General features: G+C 39.9%; 1 protein-coding gene across 2 annotated transcripts; it reads left to right on the top strand.

Moving 5' to 3' along the window:
- The first annotated feature begins 859 nt into the window (after positions 1–859).
- On the top strand, positions 860–19,636 carry NOL11 (nucleolar protein 11). 2 transcript variants are annotated; one of them, XM_059379153.1, is made up of 18 exons: positions 860–1,033; positions 2,988–3,101; positions 3,222–3,278; positions 5,004–5,152; positions 6,484–6,541; positions 6,842–6,986; positions 9,064–9,252; positions 10,888–10,964; positions 13,434–13,557; positions 14,157–14,245; positions 15,356–15,424; positions 16,102–16,286; positions 16,436–16,561; positions 16,717–16,947; positions 17,370–17,451; positions 18,347–18,439; positions 18,953–19,060; positions 19,224–19,636. In XM_059379153.1, the coding sequence occupies exons 1-18, from the start codon at positions 893–895 to the stop codon at positions 19,338–19,340; spliced, it is 2,154 nt and encodes a 717-aa protein (XP_059235136.1). In that variant the 5' UTR covers positions 860–892; the 3' UTR covers positions 19,341–19,636. The 2 variants fall into 2 exon arrangements, with proteins under 2 accessions (XP_059235136.1, XP_059235137.1); XM_059379154.1 differs by having other exon boundaries at positions 17,373–17,451.
- Positions 19,637–24,005: the final 4,369 nt, after the last annotated feature.

Genomic DNA, 24,005 nt, shown 5'->3' on the forward strand with positions numbered 1-24,005 from the left:
CGGCTCAGGTCATGATCTCAGGGTCCTGGGATCGAGTCCTGCGTCGGGCTCTCTGCTCAGCAGGGAGCCTGCTTTCCCCTCTCTCTCTCTCTCTCTCTGCCTGCCTCTCTGCCTACTTGTGATCTCTCTCTGTCAAATAAACAAATAAAATCTTTAACAAAAAATTAAAATAAAATAAAAATTGCCTGAGGGGACCGCTCAGGGACCGACACTTGGACTTCACCTTCCACCTGACAAGTTCTGATCCGGGGGAGAGCGCTTTGCCCTCGGGCTCGGGGAACAAAAGGAGCCCGAGACAAGCGGGGAGGTCCGAAAGGCCACGGATTCTGGAGCTCGACGGAAGGTTCTGAGAAGCAGGGGGATGAGGCTTGTCACTTAAGAACAGCACTTTATCAAGAGTTTATCTGGAGACGGACATTTCTTTTCTTTAGCTCAGTGTTTCTTGAGGCCGTGGCAAGAATTCCCGAAGAGTTCACTTAGAGTGACAAAATAGAACAAAACAAAAAGGAGCTTATTTATATTTGCCTGCTTGCCACGCCCACCCTTCAGCCTCTCAAATCCTGGCCTGAAAAGGGCGCCGCGGCCGAAGCGACTGCAAGTGGCAGGTAAGACATTCCCAGGCCCGCCCTTCCCGTCTCCGGAGGAGTACATCCGGGACTCCGAGAGGCGTGGCTAGGAGGAGGAGTCTAGAGGCAACGTCCCGGCTCCGCTCACCCGGCGGTGCCCACCGCCAGGCACACGGGCCGCGCCAGCCACGCCCGCCAGAGGTCGCCCGCTCAGCAAACAGGGTTCTTATTTGGCAAGTGTCTGCCCTGTCGGGCTCCTAGTTCTCGCGAGAGAAAGCGCAAAGCCTGCCGGGAGGAATGAGCTGCAGTCAGTAGGTTTGCCCAAAATGGCAGCCTTGGAGGAGGGGTTCACGTTGTCTGCGGTACCCTTGGGTGCCGGGCCTCACGGACTCCTAGGCGTGGAGCAGAGCGACAAAGCAGACCAGTTTTTAGTGACGGACGGCGGCAGGACCGTCATCCTCTATAAGGTGAGGGTGATGTGGTCGGAGAGCGCCCCTTTCTGAGCACAGAGCCAGAGCTGCAGGTTTCTCACAGCTTCAGAGAGAGATCGTCGAGCGGCTTATTGGAGAGCTGGCTTGGCCTCTCCGGGACGCTGAATGAGGTCTAGTGTAGGACTCGGTTGTTTTTCTGGAGAGAGAGAGAGACATCTTTCCGACTTTCAGGCGGCGGAGCGTCTGAGTGCACGTGGGTTAGACTCAGAAAGGAAAGGAAAACCTGGGCTTTCGCTTCGCATCTCCCGGTGATGGCCTTAAGATCCCCTCCCGGGTTTTCAGTTACTCTCGCTGCCCGCAGAAGGCTTGAACGGAGATCGGGCGGGAGAGACTGACTGGCAGCGTGGGAACAGTGGTTTAACTTTGTGCCCATACACTTTCCCCCTCTCTTTGGGGGGACAGTTTTGCGCATTGTTTTGCTCGTTTGATTTCTTAGTAGCTTGGTGCAATCCTGATTCCGAGTGAGCTGTCAGTTGCCAACTAACTATCCGCTGTAAATCCTGGAGTTGAGTCCTGGGCAGGCTCTGTAGGTCCCGCCCCCTTTTTATCCAAACTGTTCACTCAAGACTCCTGAGCAGTTTTGCTTTTAGTAATCTCGTAGAAAGTAATTATTTTTATCTGGACTGCTGAACATAGTTTCCCATGTCTTTAAGAAGCTAGGTATCTACTCTGAAGTTTTGGGAGCAGGTTGCCAACATTCCCTGTAGCGTTTGCTGGTCTTGACTCTTTCTGATGACACTGTTGGTTTTTACCTCCACCGTCAGGTGGACTTAAAATTTCGCAGTTCCTACATACAAATACAGTGACTGGAATTGGCATGATCCCGGGTATAGCTGCTCAGTTTCCCATGCCCCGTTCAAAGGCACAGTGGAATCCCATTTTTTAAAATGTACTAATTACAAAAAAGTGTTGTTAATTTACTTTTTTCTTTTAGTAACTTAGTTACATTTTCATTTTAATTAATTTTTTAAAGTTTTTTTTTAAATTTTTTAAAGAATATTTGAGAAAGAGGGAGAAGCAGACTGCTGTTGAGATGGGGGGAGTTGGCGGGTCATCCCGGGACTCAGATCATGACCCTAGCCAAAGACAGAGGCTTAACCAATTGAGCCACCCAGGCACCCCAAGTTTTTTGTCGTGTGTGTGTGTTTTTAAAATATTTTATTTTATTTTTTTTAAGATTTTATTTATTTATTTGAAATAGAGAGAGAGATCACAAGTAGGCAGAGAGGCAGGCAGAGAGAGGGAGAAGTGGACTCCCTGCTGAGCAGAGAGCCCGATTCGGGCCTTGATCCCAGGACCCTGAGATCATGACCTGAGGCGAAGGCAGAGGCTTAACCCGCTGAGCCACCCAGGCGCCCTAAAATATTTTATTTATTTGATGTCTGAGAGAGAGACAGTGAGAGAGGGAACACAAACAGGGAAGTGGGAGAGGGAGGAAACAGGCTTCCCGCTGAGCAAGCCTGATGCAGGGCTTGGATCCCAGGGTCCTGGGATCATGACCAGAGGCGGAAGGCAGACTCTTAACCACTGAGCCAACCAGGCACCCTGGCACCTCCAGCTTTTTATGTTTGTAGTAAAATACAACATGCAGTTTACTGTTAACTATATTTTGAATATAGTGTACAGTATATTAAGTATGTTTATGTTGTGCAGCCATCACACCATCCATTTCCCAAACTCTTCATCTTGAAAAACTGAAATAAGCAGTAACTCCCCATTTCCCCGGCCCCGGACACCACCATTCTACTTTCTGTCTTAAGTGAAATCGTACAGTGTTTGCCTTTTTTGTGATTACTTACCTTTTTACTTTAGGAAATTTATTAAATGTTATTATTTTAATTATTATTTTCTTTGTCTTTACTGTAAATTTAGTTGCTCTAATATCTGAAATTGACTTTCTGAATATTGTACGTTGCCTTGATTTTGCTAGGTTTCTGATCAGAAACCCTTGGGAAGCTGGTCAGTGAAACAAGGTCAAATTATAACATGTCCAGCTGTATGCAACTTTCAAACTGGAGAGTATATTGTTGTACATGATAATAAGGTGAGTTTTAAAACTTCTTATATAATATATGCAACAAATCAAATGTCGATTTATTAACTACTTGTGTTAAGTGTAAGTGGAAATTGAAATGCTTTTTTAACTTGTGTGTATTGATTTAAGGTTTTGAGAATATGGAGTAATGAAGACGTAAACCTGGATAAAGTATTTAAAGCTACAGTAAGTCTTTGGATTTTTTTTTTTTTTTAAGATTTTTATTTATTTGAGAGAAAGAAAGAGAGCACAAGTGGGAAGAAGGAGAAGCAGCTCCCAGCTGAGCAGGGAGTCTGATGCAGGGCTCAGTCCTAGGACCCCACAGTCGTGACCTGAGCTGAAAGGAGAGACTTAACTAACTGACCCACCCAGGCTCACATATTATTCTTTGGATTTACTAGTGTGTCTATTAGCTTATTGGTGAGATGGAATAATTTGTAATGCAGTATTTTGTTTATCTTAGTATATCTGTGAGTGAGCATAAAAGTTATATCAGCTTTTCATTCTAGTTACTTTATAGTGTATCTTGGAACACATCTTAGTTCATTAATGTGTTAGAAAATAGAAACTTTATTATTACATGAGATTAAGGATTTAAATAATTCCTGAATGGTACATTTTCAGTTACTTCCATGAGTTTAGATGGTTATGATGTGTCCCTTGTGAGAAATTCACTGTGCCCTTTCTTAAAATAGGTAGAACAGACCCTGCTGATTTTATTATATATCTTAAGAGTGTGCAGAATACAGTAACAAAGAACCTTGAGTATCTGTGCCTTTTCTACTAATGACCTAAAGTGTGTGTGTGTGTGTGTGTGTGTGTGTGTTTAAAGATCTGTTTATTTATTTGAGAGAGAAAGAGCACGTGCAAGTGGTTGGGGGTGGTAGAAGGGAGAAAGAGAATCTCAAGCAGACCCCTGTGAGCATGGAGCCAGAGACAGGGCTGGATTTCACAACCCTGAGATCATGGCTTGAGCTGAAATCAAGAGTCATAAGCTTAACAGATCAAGCCTCCCAAGCACCCCTAACCTAAAGTGTGTTAATTAACTTTTCTTACTTAAAAATGAGAGTCTCAAACTAGGGTGACCTTGAAAGTTCTTTCCAGTTCTGAATGTCTAACTAAATATAATTGGCAGATTTTAGAAGTGGCGCGTGATAGAACTGATTGAGATGTAATGACAGTTACCACTTGGACCCTTGAAACTTCTAGCTAGCTAACTGTGTTGTCTCCTGGCCCTAGTCTTTTTATTCACCTTGCAGTAACATGATCCTTAATTTTACAGTGGAGTTAACTTCTTTTCTCGGGCTTACAGGCTGTACTTGTAATTATGGCATCAGTCTTTATCTAGCCCCAGAACTGCTTAAAACTGCATTAGTGGTGTCATTTATGCCTCTCCCCACCTTCAGGTTTTGAGAGCCAGGTTATACCTCCCTCCAGTAGTCAAAATAAAAGAACAAACCAAAATTCATAAAAATGATGATTTACGGTTGGTTCAGTCAGTTAAGTGTCAGACTCTTGATTTAGGCCCATGTCATGATTTCAGGGTTGTAAGATCAAGCCCCACATTGGACTCTGCGCTCAGTACAGAGCCTGCTTGATTTCTCTTTCCCTCTCCCTGTGCCCCTCCCTCTGCTCACCCATGTTCTCTCTAAATAAATAAACAAAATCTTCAAATAAATAAATAAATATAAAGTGGCGACTTAAGGGTAGAGCAGGGGACAGGGTAAATGGTATAGGAGCAAAAGGCTTCTGTATCTACTTTATGTTGTACATTTGACTATGGAACCACATAAAGCTGAATCAAAATGAAAACAAGTCAGTTCTTAAAAATAAGCTTTCTGTAAATGTCCTTATTCTCTTAGGTAACAATTGTTTTAGAATAAAAACTAATGCATTCTTACTTTCTTCTAGTTGTCTGCTGAGATATATAGGATACATTCAATACAAGGGGCAGAACCCTTAGTGCTATTCAAGGAAGGTGCTGTTCGTGGCTTAGAGGCCTTGCTTGCAGAGCCCCAGCAGAAAATTGAAACTGTTATCTCTGATGAAGAAGTGATTAAGTAAGTTCCAATACTTGTAAGTGAATTTTTTCCAAAATAAAAATGTACTGTCCTTATTTTTTATACCATTCTTTGCTTTGTTCAAAAGTATTTTGGTTATAAATACAGGAAAAGCTTAATTAAAAACCATTTATATGCCGTTGACCAAATTAGCATCCTCCAAAAGCCTCTGGAGTGATAGGTGATTGGGGAGACTTCATAGGCATGTGAGTTCTGTTTTGATGACAGAAGACTGTGTAGGAGTTATTTGAAGATGACGTGGGTAGTGCCATGAGCCCAAGATCTCTCTCTGTTACATTGTCCTAACTGCCAAGGTCAGGACCCTTACCCCCGAGGACAAGTATAGTTTGTTGTTAGTGACATGATGATATGCTTTGAGCACCCTGCTTTCCCAGATCCTGGTGTCAAACTGGGAAAATGACTCTCAAATGATAGAAGGAAATTTCATGATTTTACATTTCTCCAGTCCCCTCCCCCCCCCTTTTTTTTTAATATTTTATTTATTTGTCAGAGAGAGAGATTTTGTACAAACAAGGGAATGGCAGGCAGAGGGAGAAGCAGACCCTCACCAAGCAGGGAGCCTGATTCGGGGCTCGATCCCCGGACCCTGGGATCATGACTTGAGGCGAAGGTAGACACCTAACTGACTGAGCCACTCCGGTGCCCCTCCAGTCCCCATTATTTTATCACATTCCCTATTTAGTTAACTTGCTGCCTCTCCTGGTCCACTTGATGCAAGCTAAATTTCTAAAAGTCAGAAGGAAGCCTTGTACTTAGTGAACAATGTAGACAATGACCAGGTGTATCTTGGACTGCTCTAATGTGTAAGCAGCCGTGTTTGGAGGAAATCTTCAGGAAAAAGGGGTATAGGTAGAGGATGTGAGTTCTAGTGGCCACCTTGCCGGAATTTGGCTATGTAGCCTCAGTTACAAGCCCTTTATCTTCCCTGTGCCTCCTCTCCAGGCAGGTGAGATCCTAACGTTTTCCTCAGAGCACTAGTCCTAAAAGTGACTGAAAGGAAGGGGAAGGGGAAGAGTCAAATAAGTTGAATAACACTGCCTACTGTCACACACCCACCCTTTTGGAGCTTTACAGTTCACATTGTCTTTAAAGCTCCGGGAAGTTAAGCAACTTGCATTTAATCCAGAGATTCATTTGGCAGAGAAATACCTACTAATTCTCTGTGAAATGTATTTTGAAATACTGAATTAAGGTCTCTGGCATCTCTTTGACCCAAAAAAATAATAGAAGATATTGTCTGAAATTTAGCTTGATAGGTTTCTCTCAGCTGGTGATTTGGCATTTTATAAATTTTCTTCCTATTTTTTTAGGTGGACAAAGATTTTCATGGTATTTAAGCATCCTGTTCTAATTTTTATTACTGAAAAAGTAAGTGGTATCTTTAATTCCTGGCCTATTTTGTGACATTTCAAATTCACATATATTATTTTTAAACTAAAATGGGCTTTAGTATTTCTCAGAAGATTTTCTTTATTGTGTATCTTTTTTAATACTAAAAAAATCTTCTAGTTACAAAGAAATATTTTGTAGAACAATTTTACTTTAATTGGACATGAGGTTTTTAAGCACTCATTAAAGTAATTAGGAGGGTGACAACTGGCTTTAACATTTAAATATAATTGGTTGAAATGGGAATATTTTTAAACAAAATAACCTTTTTATGTGCAGCATGGAAATTACTTTGCTTACATACAAAAGTTCAACTCACATACCTTAAGCAAATACACGCTCGTACTTGGACAAGAAGAAAAATCTGTTATACAGAGTTTCACTGCATCTGTGGATCGGAAATTCATCTCTTTGATGTCATTAAGTAAGTATTTTTCTTCAAACTTACAGAGATTATAAATAAAGCATGGTGGGTTTTCTGAGTTAGCATCTGAGGTTTTTTTGCAGTTTTCTATTGTAGCACTTCACTTCCCGTGCTTCCTTCCAAGCATTTGTGTCTTCACTTTTTGTACTTTGCCTTATCTGTCATGCATTACGTCACTGGTTCTCTGCAGCTAATTTTTATATCTTAAGATTTATCGGGGCACGTGAGTGCTTGGTCCATTAAGTGTCTGCCTTCAGTTCAGGTCATGATCCTGAGGTCCTGGGACCTCCCAGTCCTGGGCTCCCTCCTCAGCAGAGTCTGCTCCTCCCTTTCTCCCTCTTCCTCTCCCCCTATGTTTGCCATCTCGCTCTTTTAAATAAATAAAATATGCTAAAAAGAAAAAAAAGTATATATATGTGTGTGTGTATATATATAAAAAGCAGTAGTAACATAATACCAATAAAAAAGGGAAAAATCTTTTTTTTATCTTTATCATCATAAGGCTAGGTTCTTTGATACTGTAAGTATGAAGCATAAAGTAACTAAGGCGGCCCTAGTTGGCTTAGTCCGTTAAGTGTGTGTCTTCAGCTCAGGTTGTGGTCCTAGGGACCTGGGATCGCATCCCACATTGTGATCTATGCTCACCTGCTTCTCCCTCTCCCTGCTGCTCTGTCTACTTATGCTCACACATACATGCACACACTCTCTATGTCAAATAAATAAATAAAAACTTTACAAATAAGTAAATAAATAATAAAATAACGAAGGTTGGTATTGAGTGACCCTTCAAGTTCTCTTTTCTAGCCTTAAGATTTAGGGTACCCTTCTTTGAACGATGGTGGAGGCAGGTGAATTAACGGAATCTAACAAAGCATTCGTGGCCTATGCCAGCCAGCATTTTATAGATTTGTTGACCCCTTGTAGATTATCTATCTATACCTAATGGTCTAAAGTATAACCCTAATCTTAGGTGACGAGGAAAAAGAAAAATGCCTTTGTGGTGTCCTCTTTATCCTGCCCTTTATGGCTCCTCTTGAAGTTGTTCTGAGAGAATTAAGGGAGGAAGGAACAAGAACAATATTTTCATAGTATGACAGTTTAAAAATCTTAATATCTTTTTTTTTTATTGGTTCCAGAGGTAGAATTTAGTGATGCGTCAGTGGCATATAACACCCAGGGCTCATTACATCAAGTGCCCTCCTTACTGCCCCTCATCGAATTATTCTTTCCTCCCACCCCAATTAAAAAATCTGTGAGATTTTTTAATGTGCAGATGTTTGCAATGGCTATTAAGAAAAAGTTCCCATCATTTATTTTATCTAGAAGGTCTTCGGAATTCACTTAATGCCTTTGCTTAAGAGGGACTGGTTTTCTTGTAGTTTAATCTGTAAGATATACTTAGTGATGTGGTTTGGTTTGGTTTGGTTTAGTTTTGTTTTTTTAAGTAGGCTTCATGCCCAGCATGGGGCTTGACTTCACAACGGAGATTAAGAGTTGCATACTCTACAGACTGAGCCAGCCAGCTGCCCCAGATGCACTTATTGCTGAGTGAAAGTTTATGAGTGAAGTTTTAGCTTACTGAATGAATACTGTAATAAGGGAGTCTGAAGCAAAGGCCATAAAATCTTCCTGTAGCATAACTAAAACCACAGTAAAATTGCCAAAATTCAATTGACATGCCAAAAAACAGCAATTTCATATGGTTTTCAGGGTGACACAGTAATGAGAAAAGTCATGTATAGACCAGAAGCTAATTGATGTTGAATGTGAGGTATATCCTTTTAGTGACTAGATTGTTGGTATTTCTGCAGTTCCCTCACATAGTGTCAGTTATTATGAGTATTTAGCTGTTGTGACATTTCTTACTGAGAGATTTAATAATAATATTCCTCCCTCATGTTTACGTTTGTAGTACAATTTAAGGGAAAGCATAGAGTGGTATGATTTTGAATCTGTTTATTTTTCTAGTTGTATCCTATATGAAATTGATACAACTTATAAACAACCTAGTACCTTGAACTGTAACAGATACAGAGCTGTCCTTTATCTGATAATAGCAAATACTTGTTTCCAACAGGCTCTGATGGATGTATATATGAAACCTTGGTACCAATACATCCAAGTGACCCAGAGAAAGATCAGAGGGTGGTTAGATCACTGTTGCTCAAGACTGTGGTGTCTGATGATGCTCGAAATGGTGTTGCACTCACCGTCCTGGATCAAGATCATGTAGCGGTCCTAGGACCACCGCTGCCATCTTCCAAGGGTGACTGAAATCTGATCCATTAATAAGTCCTTTGGATTTTTCCTTCAAAGTATACCTTTTAGTCTTTTTCTTTTTTATTTATTATCACCCATTAATTTTCTTTAGCATCATAATCAAATTATTTTTGTAGCTTCCTAACTCTCCTTGAATAGGTCTTTGATTTCATCTTACATTAGTTACTTTTTTTAAGTTTATTTTATTTATTTGTGTATTTACTTATTTACCTATTTATTTATTTTTACTTATTTCTACACCCAACACTCAAACCCCTGAGATCAAGAGTCACATACTCTGTTGACTGAGCCAGCCAGGTGCCCTGTCTTTTAGAAATATTCCTTCTATCACTACCTTGCCTGTGACTGATGTCTTAAAGGAATAAAAACTGCCAATATCTGTGCCAGCCCAGAGGCATTTGATCATCAGTAAGCCTTGTGGTAGGGATTCGAATTCATAGCCTTTCAGCAGAAAGGAAATCCACTAGACTTGGACAACCTGATATTCAGGGACTGCTAATAGGCTTTTTCATCTCTGACATAAGAGCATTCATTCTCATTTCCACCTCACCTTGCCCCCAGATAACCCCTCCACACACACACACAAACACAGACTTACTGTCTATCACAAAAAATACATTTGTTCTGGCAGGTGTGAGATTAGGGTCTTTCAGGCAACACTATGAAACTCAGAATATTTTGTCTAGTATTCAGGTCTCTCCATAGTCTAGACCTCATCCACTCTTTCCAGTCTCTTTTCTCAGTTTCTGAGCAAGAATCCTTTGATTTATTCATCCCAGGCTTCCTACTGACTGTACTCTTAACCTGGCCATCCTAGTCCGTGTACTTTGTTATTAAGTTTCTCCCTCTTAAGATAGGAGCTACTAGTTACAGCATAGCTATCCTGTGCAGGGCATTTTAGGTTTATTACCTTGTTTGTATCATTTAATCTTTCAGCAACACTGGGAAAGAAAGTAGTTACTAACAGCAGTCCTGTTTTACAAGTCAGCAGACAGGTATTGGATAACTAAGTAGGGTGACCCTTTTTACCCAGACCACAGACCTTACTGATCTCCAGTCCCGGCACTGTCACTTTACCGTGCTGTGCTTCTCTCGCCCCTACCGTCATCCCTCTTCTGGGTCATGCTCTAACCACCAAAGCCCGGTAACTACTGTTAGAGCTTCCTGTGTCTCTTTCTAGACATGGGTACAAGCACATGCGTACAAGCAAATACTACTACATATTTTTCTTTCCTCTTCTCTTTACACGTATAGTAGCATACCATTCACACTTGTGCACCTTATCAACTTACTGAGGGATCGTAGAGCCCTTTCCATATCAACATTTATTACTAATTTATTATTGTTATTATTAACACTTTATTTTTTTAGAGCAGTTTAAGGTTCACAGCAAAATTGAGGGGAAGGTATGTAGATCCCATAAGCCCACTGTCTTCACCCATCTCATTTCCTTGAGTTTCTGCGGCAATCACGGTCTTCATTACTCATTTTATACCTAATAAAACAAGACTTACGTGTTTAACTGTGAGTGTCCCTAATCTCCTCACTTCCTTCCCCATCACCCTCAGCATCACATGTTTATATGTGGTACAACTCTGAATTTGTTTGTCTTACTTTGTAGAATGCATCTCCATATGGAATACAAAATTTCAAACACTACAGACTTCCAAAGAGCTATCACAGGGGACCAGCGGTCAAGTAAGTTTTTGGTTTGGGGGATTTTCAAATTTAGGTACTTTTGTGCATGATAAATACAGTATAAAGGAAGAGACTTCATATTTTAATAATTTGGCAGTTTTTGATTAAATTGAGAAAATAATTTTTACTTGCAAGATTATATTTAATTTGGTTATTGTTTCAATTTTTGTTAAGTTTGTCACTTTCAATTATAGGCAATTTTATTTTATTTTTTTTTAAGATTTTGTTTATTTATTTGACAGACAGAGATCGCAAGTAGGCAGAGAAGCAGACAGAGAGAGAGGAGGAAGCAGGCTCCCTGCTGAGCAGAGAGCCCGATGCAGAGCTCCATCCCAGGACCCTGGGATCATGACCTGAGCCGAAGGCAGAGGCTTTAACCCACTGAGCCACCCAGGCGCCCCTATAGGCAATTTTAGATCAAGGAAGAACAATGAGCAAATAAAACGTAGCTGCTCTTTGGTTTGAAGTTTTTCTTTTGTATTTCTTATAAATATTTCTGTTTTTTATTATTATTATTATTATTATTATTATTATTTAAAGATTTTATTTTTTTGTTTGTTGGAGGGAGAGATCACAAGTAGGGAGAGAGGCAGGCCGGTAGAGGGGGAAGCAGGCTCCCCTGGCTGAGCAGAGATCCTGATATGGGGCTCAATCCCATGAGCCTGAGATAATGACCTGAGTTGAGGGCAGAGGCTTAACCTACTGAGCCATCCAGGTGCCCCTTTATTATTACTATTTTTAAGTATTCTCTATCTCCATTGTGGGGCTTGAACTCACAACTTCGAGACCGAGAGTCACATGCTCTCCTGACTAAGCCAGGCAGGAGCCCCATTCCAGTTCCACTTGTATTTTGAACCATACACCAGGGCTGTTACTTTTCTTAAGAAATTAGTCTTTTAGGTTACATGGTAAACATTATCATGGAGTTACATAAGGATTTTTTTTTTAAGATTTATTTCTGTATTTATTTGAGAGACAAAGACAAAGAGAAGGAGGGCAGGCACGAGCATGGGGAGGGGCAAAGGGAGAGGAGAGAGTGAATCTCAAGTAGACTCCCCGCTGAGTGCAGAGGCCGCTATGGGGCTGCATCCCAGGATCCTGAGATCATGACCTGAGCTGAAATAGAAGAGTTGGATGCTTAACTGACTGAGACACTCAGGCGCTGCTTACATAAGAATTATTGAAGAGTTTATTTATTTATTTTTTTTTTTTTTAAGATTTTATTTATTTATTTGACAGAGATCACAAGTAGGCAGAGAGGCAGGCAGAGAGAGAGGAGGAAGCAGGCTCCCCGCGGAGCAGAGAGCCCGATGCGGGGCTCGATCCCAGGACGCTGGGATCACGACCTGAGCCGAAGGCAGAGGCTTTAACCCACTGAGCCACCCAGGCGCCCCATATTGAAGAGTTTAAATGTTAGCCAGCCAGACCAAACTTCTGAGGCAGGGGTCCTTGTCTGTTTTGTTATCCATTTTTTCTTCAGGGTCTATCAAAGGTGCCCATAAAGATTGGTTGTTTAGTGAATGCATGTTCATTCATAAATAAAATGTAATCAAGGTAATGTGATGTTAAGAGAGTTGTAATTAGAGCATAAGGAGACTAAATTTCACAGCATATAATATGATTTTATATTGAAACAAATAATAACAAAATTAACCACTTACAGTTCTACCACTCTAACAAACTTGTTTGATTTCCATGTTCCTTTAAGCTTTTTGTTCATATATCCATCTTACATTTTACCATTTTAAAAAGTGGAGTGATAAGATAGAAACAATGTTAGCAGCAGCCCTTTCTCCCCATGGGTCCTGTCCCCGTGCTTTAATAAAAATCACCTTTCTGCACCAAAACCAAAACAAAAACATTAAATTCTGCTTTTATCACCTAGCACGTCATTAACAGAGTACCCTGTTACAGTACCCTTGGTAATTATTACATTAATAGGTGTATAACAGTGGCAGTGTTACTTTTAAGTAATTATTTTAAATGCATATGTTGGTCAGATTTTTAGGAGTAAAGAGTGTCCTTCAAATTATGCTTTATTCAGATGTGGGCAAAAGTAAGAGCTGTGTAAACCTACCCAGTTAGTAGATTGTACATGTGAGATTATTCTGGAAAGTTGCTTAACTTTGTTTTGTCAATTTTTTTTGTTGTTATATTAAGATTTCTCATACCGTAAGTTATTGTTATAAATGCAGCTCAGATCTTAAAAGTGGGGGAAAAAATTGCTTACTCTTTTTCTTTTTAAAAAGATTTTATTTATTTATTTGACAGAGATAGAGAGAAACAGTGAGAGAGGGGATACAAGCAGGGGAAGTGGGAGCGGGAGAAGCAGGCTTCCTGATGAGCAGGGAGCCTGATACGGGGCTCAATCCCAGACCCTGGGATCATGACCTGAGCCAAAGGCAGATGTTTAATGACTGAGCCACCCAGGTGCCCCTGCTTACATTTTTTATAACGTTTTTTTTGTAGCTCTGGTATTATGGGGAAAATTTATTTGTGCTACATGGAAAATTTCTTATGGTGATTCCATACAAGTGTGAAGTATCTTCATTAGCAGGTGCTCTTGGAAAACTCAAGCACAGTCAAGATCCAGGTAGGAACTTCTGTTTGTGGTTTGTTTTTTTAAGTAACCTCTATATCCATTGTGGGTCTTGAACCTGAGATCAAGAGTTGCATGCTCTACTGACTGAGCCAGCCAGGTGCCCCCGGACTTTCTGTTTTTTTACTAAGATAAACCATTTTATTAACATCCAGTTTGATGTAGATTTCTACAACCATCAGTTTGCAGAACCTGTTTTTGATGTTGAAATTTGCCACGATTATTGAAGTTTCCTTGACCCAGGTGTCTACCTTGGGAACAGTCTCCATTGCAGATGCTGCTGCAGCCTGAAGATCTAGACTGATGTCAGCCTGGTTCTGACATCAGGGGCAGTGCGAGAGTCCAGACAAAATGATTAATAGTTTCAACCTTCCAGGCTTATCAGTGGTCTCCTCTCTTGGCTTAATGTTACTGGCACGTAGCTTTATACTGTATTATGACGTACTGATCTGGGGTTCTCAAGGGAATTCAGTGGTCTTTAATGCTTCTCTTAAACTGTGCACAAATGGTCATTTTTTTGTTGTTCTTTGATTGGTTGGCAAAATACAGTAGGTCAAAAAATTCCAGAAATTGTATGCTTTGTGTTTTCTTAGGCACTCAGACTGTGCCTCACTTTGTAAACTGGGAAACATCTCGGGGACATAGACTTGGATCCCAGAACTCAGAGCAGTCGAAGAGAATTGTAAGTTTAGTAGTTGAAATAGAAATGTTAATGCAAATGTGGTGGGGGGGGAGAAAAAAAAGAAAAGGTTGAATTACCTTAATGATTCACATCTGTATAATGCTTATAGCTTTGATATTTCTTTTTTTTTTTTAATTTTTATTTATTTGACAGATCACAAGTAGGCAGAGAGGCAGGCAGAGAGAGATGGGGAAGCAGGCTCCCTGCTGAGCAGAGAGCCTGATGCTGGCCTCAATCCCAGTACCCCAAGACCATCACCTGAGCTGAAAGCAGAGGCTTAACCCACTGAGCTACCCAGGCTCCCCCCCTTTGATCTTTCTTACCTTTTTTTTAAAGATGTTATTTATTTATTTATCTGACAGAGAGATCACAAGTAGGCAGAGAGGCAGCTAGAGAAGGCGAAGCAGGCTCCCTGCTGAGCAGAGAACCCAATGTGGGGCTTGATCCCAGGACCCCAAGATCATGACCTGAGCCTTAGGCAGAGGCTTAACCCACTGAGTCACCCAGGTGCCCTTGATCTTTTTTAAAAAAGATTTTATTGAGAGAGAGAGCATGCATGCATGTGCATGTGACCCATGGGAGGGGGCTGTGGGAGAGGGAGAAGCAAACTCCCCACTGAACAGGGAGCCCAATGTAGGACTTAATCCCAGGACCCGGAGATCTTGGCCTGAGCTGAAGGCAGACACTCAACGACTGAGCCACCCAGGCACCCCTATATTTATCTTAATGACAGAGCTATTTGAATCTTGAACCCACGAACCTGACATCTGTTATCCAGAAATGACATGTGTAGTGTAGTAGTTAATTTTTATGGGCATATATATGTTTAAGACACAGATAGGAAAATGGGCAGTTTGCAATTAGTAATAATGCCTTCCTGAGAGTAGAGATTTTGTGTTTAAGAAACAAATACATTAAAAGTCTTAAAGGTATTTAAATTAGTTGCAATAAATCCACTTTTCACTATAACCAAATTAAGATAGTTTAAAAAGTTTTTGATTAGAGCATACGTATGCTATTCTAGACTCTTTAGGACACCTTATAGTCTCTTAAATATATTTTGGATCTTTGGCATTGTTTTGAGAACCTCATTAATTTACTTGATTCCAGTTAAGGAGAAGAAAAACTGAAGTGAATGTACAGAATCCAGCATCCAAACAACTTCTGTCTGCTATAAAGGTAAATATAGTATTAAAAATACCAAAAATAAGCTCAAGTGGTTAAATCCCATCTACTTTCATTCATTCTTATTTTTATGATTTTTTTTTTTGTATCTGTAGCTAACAGTTGTGTAGTACATTAAGGTGGTCAGAGCTATCTAGTACTTTGGCTTATTTGACTTTTACTAAGTATTTTGTGAGGTCACTGTGATGGTGGCAGCCTCATCACTATCTCTTTCCCTTTGCATTGAATATGTTTGTAACTTAGCCTCTTAAAGAATTTTATTTCTAAACTCTGGCATTGTGTTTTGTTTTGTGTTTTGTAGTTTTGTCTTTGGGCAGTGAATTGCAGCATCAACTCTAGGTTCACAGGATTGCATGAATACTGTTAATGATTTAAGAAAATGTTGAGCCAGCAACTTTTTTTTCTTTTTTTTAAAGATTTTATTTATTTATTTGACAGAGAGAGAGAGAGACATCACAAGTAGGCAGAGAGGCAGGCAGAGAGAGGAAGGGGAGCAGGCTCCCTGCTGAGCAGAGAGCCCGATGCGGGGCTCAATCCCAGGACCCTGAGATCATGACCTGAGCCGAAGGCAGAGGCTTAACCCACTGAGCCACCCAGGCACCCCAAGCCAGCAACTTTAAAGTTCAGAGTGACTTTAATGTACCGGACTGAACTGTCTTCTGCCCTTTCAGAAAGATTCAGAAAAACACATTGAAGAAGAACTATGTAAATTTTTGGCCATTAAGCCAACACCTGACTTTAATACTATTATTGGAGACATAGTATCAGAACTCCTGGGAAGACACAAAGCAGAACCATCATTTTATCCCCGGAACTCTTTGATGCAGCTTATCCAAACACATGTGCTTTCTCATAGGTAAGTGTTTCTGTATACCAAACTTGACATGCAATAACTTCTTTGACCTTGATTTTTACTAATTTTCATACTCTGAAAAAGCTTATACAGTATTTGCACTTGAGATTTTTTTTAATACACCAGAATGATTCATGATTTTTTTGTCTTAGCTTATGCCCTGGCTTGATGGAGGCTGCCTTAGAAAAGGCAGATGTACAGGTGTTACAGCTCTGTCTACAACAGTTCCCTGACATTCCCGAAACAGTCACCTGTGCGTGCTTAAAAATTTTCTTGAGGTAAGTTAGAAGCTGAGGGTCCTTTTTCATTACTGCATTTTTAATCTTTTACATTACTTGATTTCTGAAACTTTGAATGCCTACAAAATGAACATTTGTCCAGTGAGATCATGCAGTGATTAGAATTCATTTCTCGCTTTCAATTAACACGATAGCATTAGTGATGGCAGTCTTCAAGAAGCAGAAATCAATATGGAATCAGTTTCTGACTATAGTGATTCTGTGCAAGAGGAGAAAATGGAAGAGCAAACGGAAGTTCTTCACAATGGCTTCAATGCTGAAGAAGAAAACTGTGGTAACTGTGATCGGGAGTTAAACAAAAAGCCTCAGGATGCAGCAGAGGAGACCATGTCGTGCCCTGTGATACCAAAGAGAGCAGCTCTGCTGTATCCTTTGAAATAATTTCTCCCGCATTGTCTCTTTCCCTACACTCAAGTGCTGAGCAGCAACGAGGGAGTAAATAGATCATTTCGGTTATTTTGTTTTCCAGTTTTTTTCAGTTTCTGCTGGAAAATGGAATACAGTCAGTGCTCTCTGCAAACAGCTTTCTTAAACCTGATTTAAGAAGCTTTGTGAGGGCAGAAACTTTATTGATTCTAAAAATTAATATTCTGGATAAATGCCAATTACAGGAGTGAAGTATCCCAAATCCCCTCCGGTATTTATGAGGAAGTTCAGTGATAGAACTCTTTGAGAATAGTAAAACTTCTTATACATTTAGAAGAGATATCACTGGGGAAAGGAGTTACTCATAATTTCAGTGGAAAAGCCTTTATTTATTGAAACAAGGTTTTCCTTTAGTCCTAAGTAGAAATGCAATTCTTCATTCGGCTTACAGCGAAATGTTTCTTCTGCCTCACTTGAAAGACATTCCAGCACAACATGTCACTGTAAGTGTTCTTAGCATCCTATACAATTTTATTTCTGCTTTATTGATTTTTTAAAAGACTTTATTTATTTGAGAGACAGAGAGCGTGCATCAGATGGGGAAGGGTCAGAGGGAGAAGCAAACTCTCCACTGTCTGGGGAGCTTCGTGGGGCAGGTGGAGGCGGGGGGAGGCTTGATCCTTGGGCCCTAGGATCATGACCTGAGCTGAAGGCAGACACTTAACTGACTGAGCCACCCAGGTGCCCCTTATTTCTGGTGTACATTTTCCTGCTTAACTCTAACCAGCTTTAGGGCATTTTTGGAAAGGTTATCAGGTTCTTTCATGTGAATAAGAGGTTTCCCAGCCCCATCCTGAAAAATAGTGTCTAGGAGACGAGTAACTTTTGGTTGGCAGATCTTAGCGTATTCCTGGTGCCAAGCCTGAAGGCCAGGTTAATCCATCTAAGTTAAAAGCCAGTGTCTGGCTGGTGGGGGTAGAGCATGTGACGCTTGATCTCGGGGTTATGAGTTCGAGCCCATGTTAGGTGTAGAGATTACTTTAAAAATACATATATACATACATACATAGATACATACACGTTTTGGGTGTTTAGTTGTTGTTGTTGTTGTTTTTCTTTAAGTAGAAACTAAAAGTTGCTGAGAGATGGATTTTCTTTTCTATTTACTACTTAAAAACAGAATAAGCTCCCCAGCCACCTCTCCCAAACCAGGTGAATTCCTCATTGATGGCAACAACTACATTTTATTCATTTCTGTCTCCCCAGGTGTCTAGCATATTTGTTTGATGTATAACTAAACTCAGTGCCTTCTTAATTTTTTTTTGTCTCTTTGTTAGCTTGATATAGAGAGAACATTTTCCTATCAAGGTGATAAATTGTCCTTTTTTCCCTACCCAGCTATTTCTCCAGTATTTGTATTTCCTTTATCTGAAGTGTAGTGAAAATGCTACTATGACTCTTCCTGGGCTACACCCTCCAACCCTGAACCAAGTAAGATCATCTTTTTTTCAATTTATTGTTTTACTTTTTATTTTAATTCAAATATAGATAACATACAGTATTATACTAGTTTCAAGTATACAGTACAGTGATTCAGCCCTTCCTTAAAACATCCAGTGCTTACCACGATCAGTGAACTCTCTTACTCCTCTTCGCCTGTTCGCCCTATCCCTCCACCTGCCTACCCTCTGGTAATCGACAGTTGTTCTAATTAAGAGGCAGTTTTATTGGTTTGTCTCTTTTTTCTTTGTTCATATGTTTTGTAAATTCCCTACATGGGTGAAGTCATGTGAAAAAGATTGAGTTATGCCCGTGAAATAAGTGTAAATCGAAGAAGAGTGTTTTTTTATGCTGGTTAGAAATTACTCTGTTTCTAAACTTAAATGTTTAGATTTTAGTAAAAACGACCAATTTTTATAACTGATGTAATTCTGGACTTTGTAAAATGAATTAAGCTGAAATTAAATTTAAAATCTTAATTTTCCTTTTCCTGTTTGTCTTCAGATTATGGATTGGATATGTCTCCTTCTGGATGCTAACTTTACTGTTGTTGTAATGATACCAGAAGCAAAAAGTCTACTGTTGAGTCTTTACAAGTTTGTGAAATCCCAGGTGTGTGATTATTTGATATATGCTGAGTTTCATAGTACCTGAGTTATCACTTAAATTATAATTTATTCTTAAAATTTTTATCTTGGAATAGTTATAAGTGGTCATGGAGGATTTGTACTTGTGAAAGTTATGGTAAAAGTTACTCTGAAACTTTTTTCTTTAGATTTGCATTTGTTCCGAGCTCAACAAGATTGAAGTAAGCTTTCGTGAGCTGCAGAAATTAAATCAAGAAAAGAACAATAGAGAATTATATTCGATTGAAGTCCTGGAACTCTTCTGATATAACCAGTTCTCCTTCACGGACGTTTTATGAGCCTCTTTTATCTGATTTCTTCCTGCTCATCCAGGCAAGGGATGTGTTTTGTTTGTGACTCTTGCTGTCAGTGACAAGAGAAATGTGTCAGCTAGTACCTGGTCCGTCACTTACGGATGATCCTGGTTGGACTGTAGGTTTCATGTGAACCTATTTTACTTTATAGACATTGGTGGGGAGAGGTTCCGAAGCTTTTTTTAAATATGTAACTGAGCTGATTTTAAGTAAACTTATTTGTGTATTGATAAAAATCTAATTTCTTACCATGTTTTTTGATTAGTTCTTCATTTAGTTAAAGAAAAAAAAATCACCATAGAAACGGTGATTTTAACAAGAATGTAGTTTTATTAGAGTCAGAAGCTGTCCCAGTGCGTCTAAGCTCTTGGGTCACAAAGGAGGTGAATTCTGGAAGCAGGGTGGGACATATGTTCATACAGACATAGGTTTCTCTTCTGCCACTTTCTTCTGTCCTTTACCTTCTTTACATGCTCAGGGGTTGAACAATACCTCTTTCTATTTATTGTCTCTCAGATTATCTTCGTGATTAGTGGGTAATTTAGGTTTCTCTTCTGAAAATAGTTTTTTATAGGTTGACTGACCATAGAGTTTCCCGTTTTAATTCTTTGGATTTAGGGCAAGTGAGGGACTTTATGTAGACAAAATGGTATTTTGTTTCTTGAAAAGAAACTCAAATTTATCTTTGGTAAAAGTGAAATAATTCTTTCAGGTGTTGAATAAGATCTCTATAAATAACTTAAAACACGTCTGAGCTGTGCAAGTCTCTGTTAAGTAAATCATTTTGAGACCTGTTTTAACTTGAAGGGTTAGAATATGTTAAAAACAAATATTCCTGTTAAACTCTAGTGCAGAAATGCAAGTTCAAGTGTGATTATAGAGATCAGAGTTACAGAATCCCAGCTACTTAACATAATTTGCATCAGAAAAAGGCTTCATTTTAGGCTGGCACTCTCTGTAAACTGTAGTTAGAACTACGGCGGGTAACAGACAGCAGCTGCTTAATCTGTCTTTAAGCCTGAGAGAAAAGATTACAAGGGTAACCCCGTATATTAATTGTCATTTCACTTCGTGTCATAGGACTTCTTGCTCAGTTTAAAGTGATTACAGTTACTTCTCAGCAGAAGTAAAAAATGCAGGCTTTCATAGTCGTTTCTGTATATGTCCTTATAAAAATAAATACTGGTTCTTTTACAGTCTTTATTGTGAAGTTTAGTAATTTGGTTATAAATATAGAAACATTGCCGATGCTCAATATAAGTACAAAATTAGGTTGCCTATGGTCTGAGTCACTAAATTTAGAAATAAGGATTTTATAAGGACATACAGAAAACTTTTTTATTGAAGTACAATTGACAGCAGACTCTTATAGGCTGAGTCCTTCAAACCAAGGATTGTGTCTTACCCTTTCTGCACTCTAAACACAGGACCACAGGCACATGATTAGTGTTCAGTAAATGGTTATTGAATAATGGATCTTATCTGTCCAGCTAGAGGGTAACAATTCTGAGGGTTTGCAGTAATCTTTCTAGAAAATAAATCTATCTGTGTTCACTACCCATAGGCAGTTTACCTTTTTCCTCTATCCTTTATTCTATTTATTTATTTATTTATTTTTAAGATTTTATTTGTTTGAGAGAGAGAGCAAGCATGGGGGATGGGGCAGAGGGAGAAGCAGACTCCTTGCTCAGCAGGGAGCCTGATGTGGGGCTCTGTCCCAGTACCCTGGGATCATGTCCTGAGCTGACACTTAAAACTGACTGCGCCACTCAGGCACCCCAGATAGAGTTGTGGTTTTTGTGTATTAGATATTTTATTTCTTTTTTTTTTTTTAAGATTTTTTTTTATTAATTTATTTGACAGAGATCACAAGTAGGCAGAGAGGCAGGCAGAGAGATAGGAGGGGGAAGCAGGCTCCCTGCTGAGCAGAGAGCCTGATATGGGGCTCGATCCCAGCACCTTGGATCATGACCTGAGCCAAAGGCAGAGGCTTTAACTCACTGAGCCACCCAGGCGCCCCTAGATATTTCATTTCTAATACAATTCAGATCCCAGTTGTTCCACTACTTTATGCTCATTTTCATACTTAGGATACTGTAATTTGGTGTTTCATCTTAGGACTATAACCCCAAATTACTATATAATTTTGTGTAGGAAAATTTTGTTTGTGTAAGACCTGCTTCACAGTAGTCCTTCTTGGGATGTAGTTTATAGGAACACCTCGTGACAATAAATGGGTTCCATCCGTATAATCCTCAAAAGACTCTCTGATAGATTCCACTTGAGATTCTCTTTCTCCCTCTACCCCTCCTGCTCGCACTCTGTCACTTGCTTTCTTGAAGATAAATAAATCTTCAAAAAAAAAAAAAAAAAATGCCTGGGTAGCTTAGTCAGTTAAGCATCCAACTTGACTTTGGCTCAGGTCATGATCTCAGGATCGTGAAATTGAGCCCTGTGTCTGTCTTGCCCTTCAGGTGGAGCCTGCTTAAGATTCTCTTTCCCTCTGCCTCCCCCCAAAAAAGTTCTCTCTCACCTAATAGAGAAGCTGAGAGATTTCTTCTTAATTTTTTAAAATAATTTATTTTTTTAAAGATTTTGTTCATTTGAGAGAGAACTAGCAAGCATGAGCGAGAGAGAAAAGCAGACTCCCTGCTGAGCAGGGAGCCCAATGAGGAGCTGGATCCTAGGACCCTGAGATCATGACCTGAGCTAAAGGTAGACGCTTACCCGACTGAGCCCCCCAGGTACCCCACAATTTATTTTTTCAATACAATTTAAGTAAGCCCTATGCCTAATGTGGGGCCTGAACTCATGACCCCAAGATTAAGAGTCGCATGGTCTGCCAGCTGAGCTAGCCGGGCACCCCAAGAAGCTGAGAGATTTGCTCAAGATTGCTTACTACTCAGTGGCAGTGTTTGGGCTCAAACTCAAGCTCTTTTTAAAAATAAGTACTGGAGGCAACGACTGGATGGCTCAGTGGGTTAAGCATCTGTATTTCGCTCAGGTCATGGTCCCAGGGTCTTGGGATTGGGTCTCACATCAGGCTCCTTGTTCTGCAGGGAACCTGCTTCTCTGCCTGCTGCTCCCGCTCTGTGTGCTCTCTTTCTCTCTCTGACAACTAAATAAATACAGTATTTTAGAAAATTGGGTGCAGAGCCTACTTTTACAAAAACAACTTAAAATTTCTTATTAAAAATAAAAGTAAGTATTAGTATTTTAAATTTTGTGCAAATACACTAAAACCCTCAGGAAAACATCACTTAGGACCATAGGTATTAGGCTAACACACTTAAGCCTTTCTTGCTGAAACCCTGTGCCAGGGAAGATTATACTGTGGTTCGAGAAGAGGCAAGGACTCAAGCTCTGTTAGGAGCTGTTAGCAGATGAAATTTGAAGATTAAATATGATTAAATAATTACTGAATGGCAATTAGTAAGACAGCCCGGGTGGCAAATAACTACAAGATGAAGGAAAGTTCCTACAAATATGAAGCTAATAAGGAAGCAAGGGATTGGTTAGACACAGAAGCAGAATTCCTGCCTTTTACGTGCTTATTCCTGTCTAGAAGAGGAGACAACAAAACAAAATCAATAGCGATACAAGCTCATCTTTCCATGCCCAATGAGTCTGACAGTTAAGTCTTCTGGAGTGCTCCATAAAGAAGAATCTATAGCAGTGTTTCCTGAACTTTTAGGATCATAGATGAGTACAGTTTCCAAAAGATTCTGGGTTCTGACATAAGGTTACCAAGGCTTTGTTTTGCTAATTAACATCTTTTTTATTTTTTTAAGATTTTATTTATTTACTTGACAGAGAAATCACAAGTAGGCAGAGAGGCAGGCAGAGAGAAGGGGGAAGCAGGCTCCCTGCTAAGCAAAGAGCTTCATTCGGGGCTCAATCCCAGGACCCTGAGATCATGACCTGAGCTGAAGGCAGAGGCTTCGGGTGCCCGTGAGCCACCCAGGTGCCCCTGTTTTGCTAATGAACCTCTAAAATGTACTCTATTTTGCCCTAATTTTTCTCAAATCACCTCCTGCGTGTGCTAACAGCCACCAGGCATCAACCCATGGACTTCTGTTTGGAGCCACAGGTCTAGAGTATGGTCAGAGGAAGGTTAGACCTAGGCTTTCAGTAGACAAGATTTATATAGGCAGAAGTAAGCACCAAAAATAATTCAGAACTACAGTCAAGAAAATTGAAATTAGCATCTTTAATTTTGCTGTGATGAATTACATTTTTCTGAAATTAATTTGCTGCTTACAAGATGAATATGATACTGCTTTGAGTGTAATCTACTGAAAGTCACGTGATGATTCACGTCTCCTACCATTTTTCTCATTGAACTGTCAACGAACTTTTCATTTCCGTAGTTGGCCATGACAACATTTTCCCTTTATTTTGCACAAAAGCTTTTCTGTCAGCGTATGCAAGTTTTAAATATTCAGTTCCTAGAAGGGTCATCTAGTTTGGAGGTTGGGAAACCATAAGCTATGGGACGTACCTATCTGACTGCAGTTTCTGTCTGGCTCGCAAACTAAGGATGACTTTATGTATATATATATATTTTAAAGATTTTATTTATTTATTTGACAGAGAGAGATCACAAGTAGGCAGAGA

This window comes from Mustela nigripes, chromosome 16, assembly GCF_022355385.1.
Source record: "Mustela nigripes isolate SB6536 chromosome 16, MUSNIG.SB6536, whole genome shotgun sequence".
Classification (NCBI taxonomy): domain Eukaryota; kingdom Metazoa; phylum Chordata; class Mammalia; order Carnivora; family Mustelidae; genus Mustela; species Mustela nigripes.

Excerpts from the sequence above, each read along its gene's own strand:
- NOL11 (XM_059379153.1), top strand. The coding sequence starts at position 893 with ATGGCAGCCTTGGAGGAGGGGTTCACGTTGTCTGCGGTACCCTTGGGT. Across the intron at positions 3,279-5,003 it reads ATAAAGTATTTAAAGCTACA|TTGTCTGCTGAGATATATAG; the intron begins GTAAGTCTTTGG and ends ACTTTCTTCTAG. Across the intron at positions 16,562-16,716 it reads TGCTTAAAAATTTTCTTGAG|CATTAGTGATGGCAGTCTTC; the intron begins GTAAGTTAGAAG and ends TTAACACGATAG.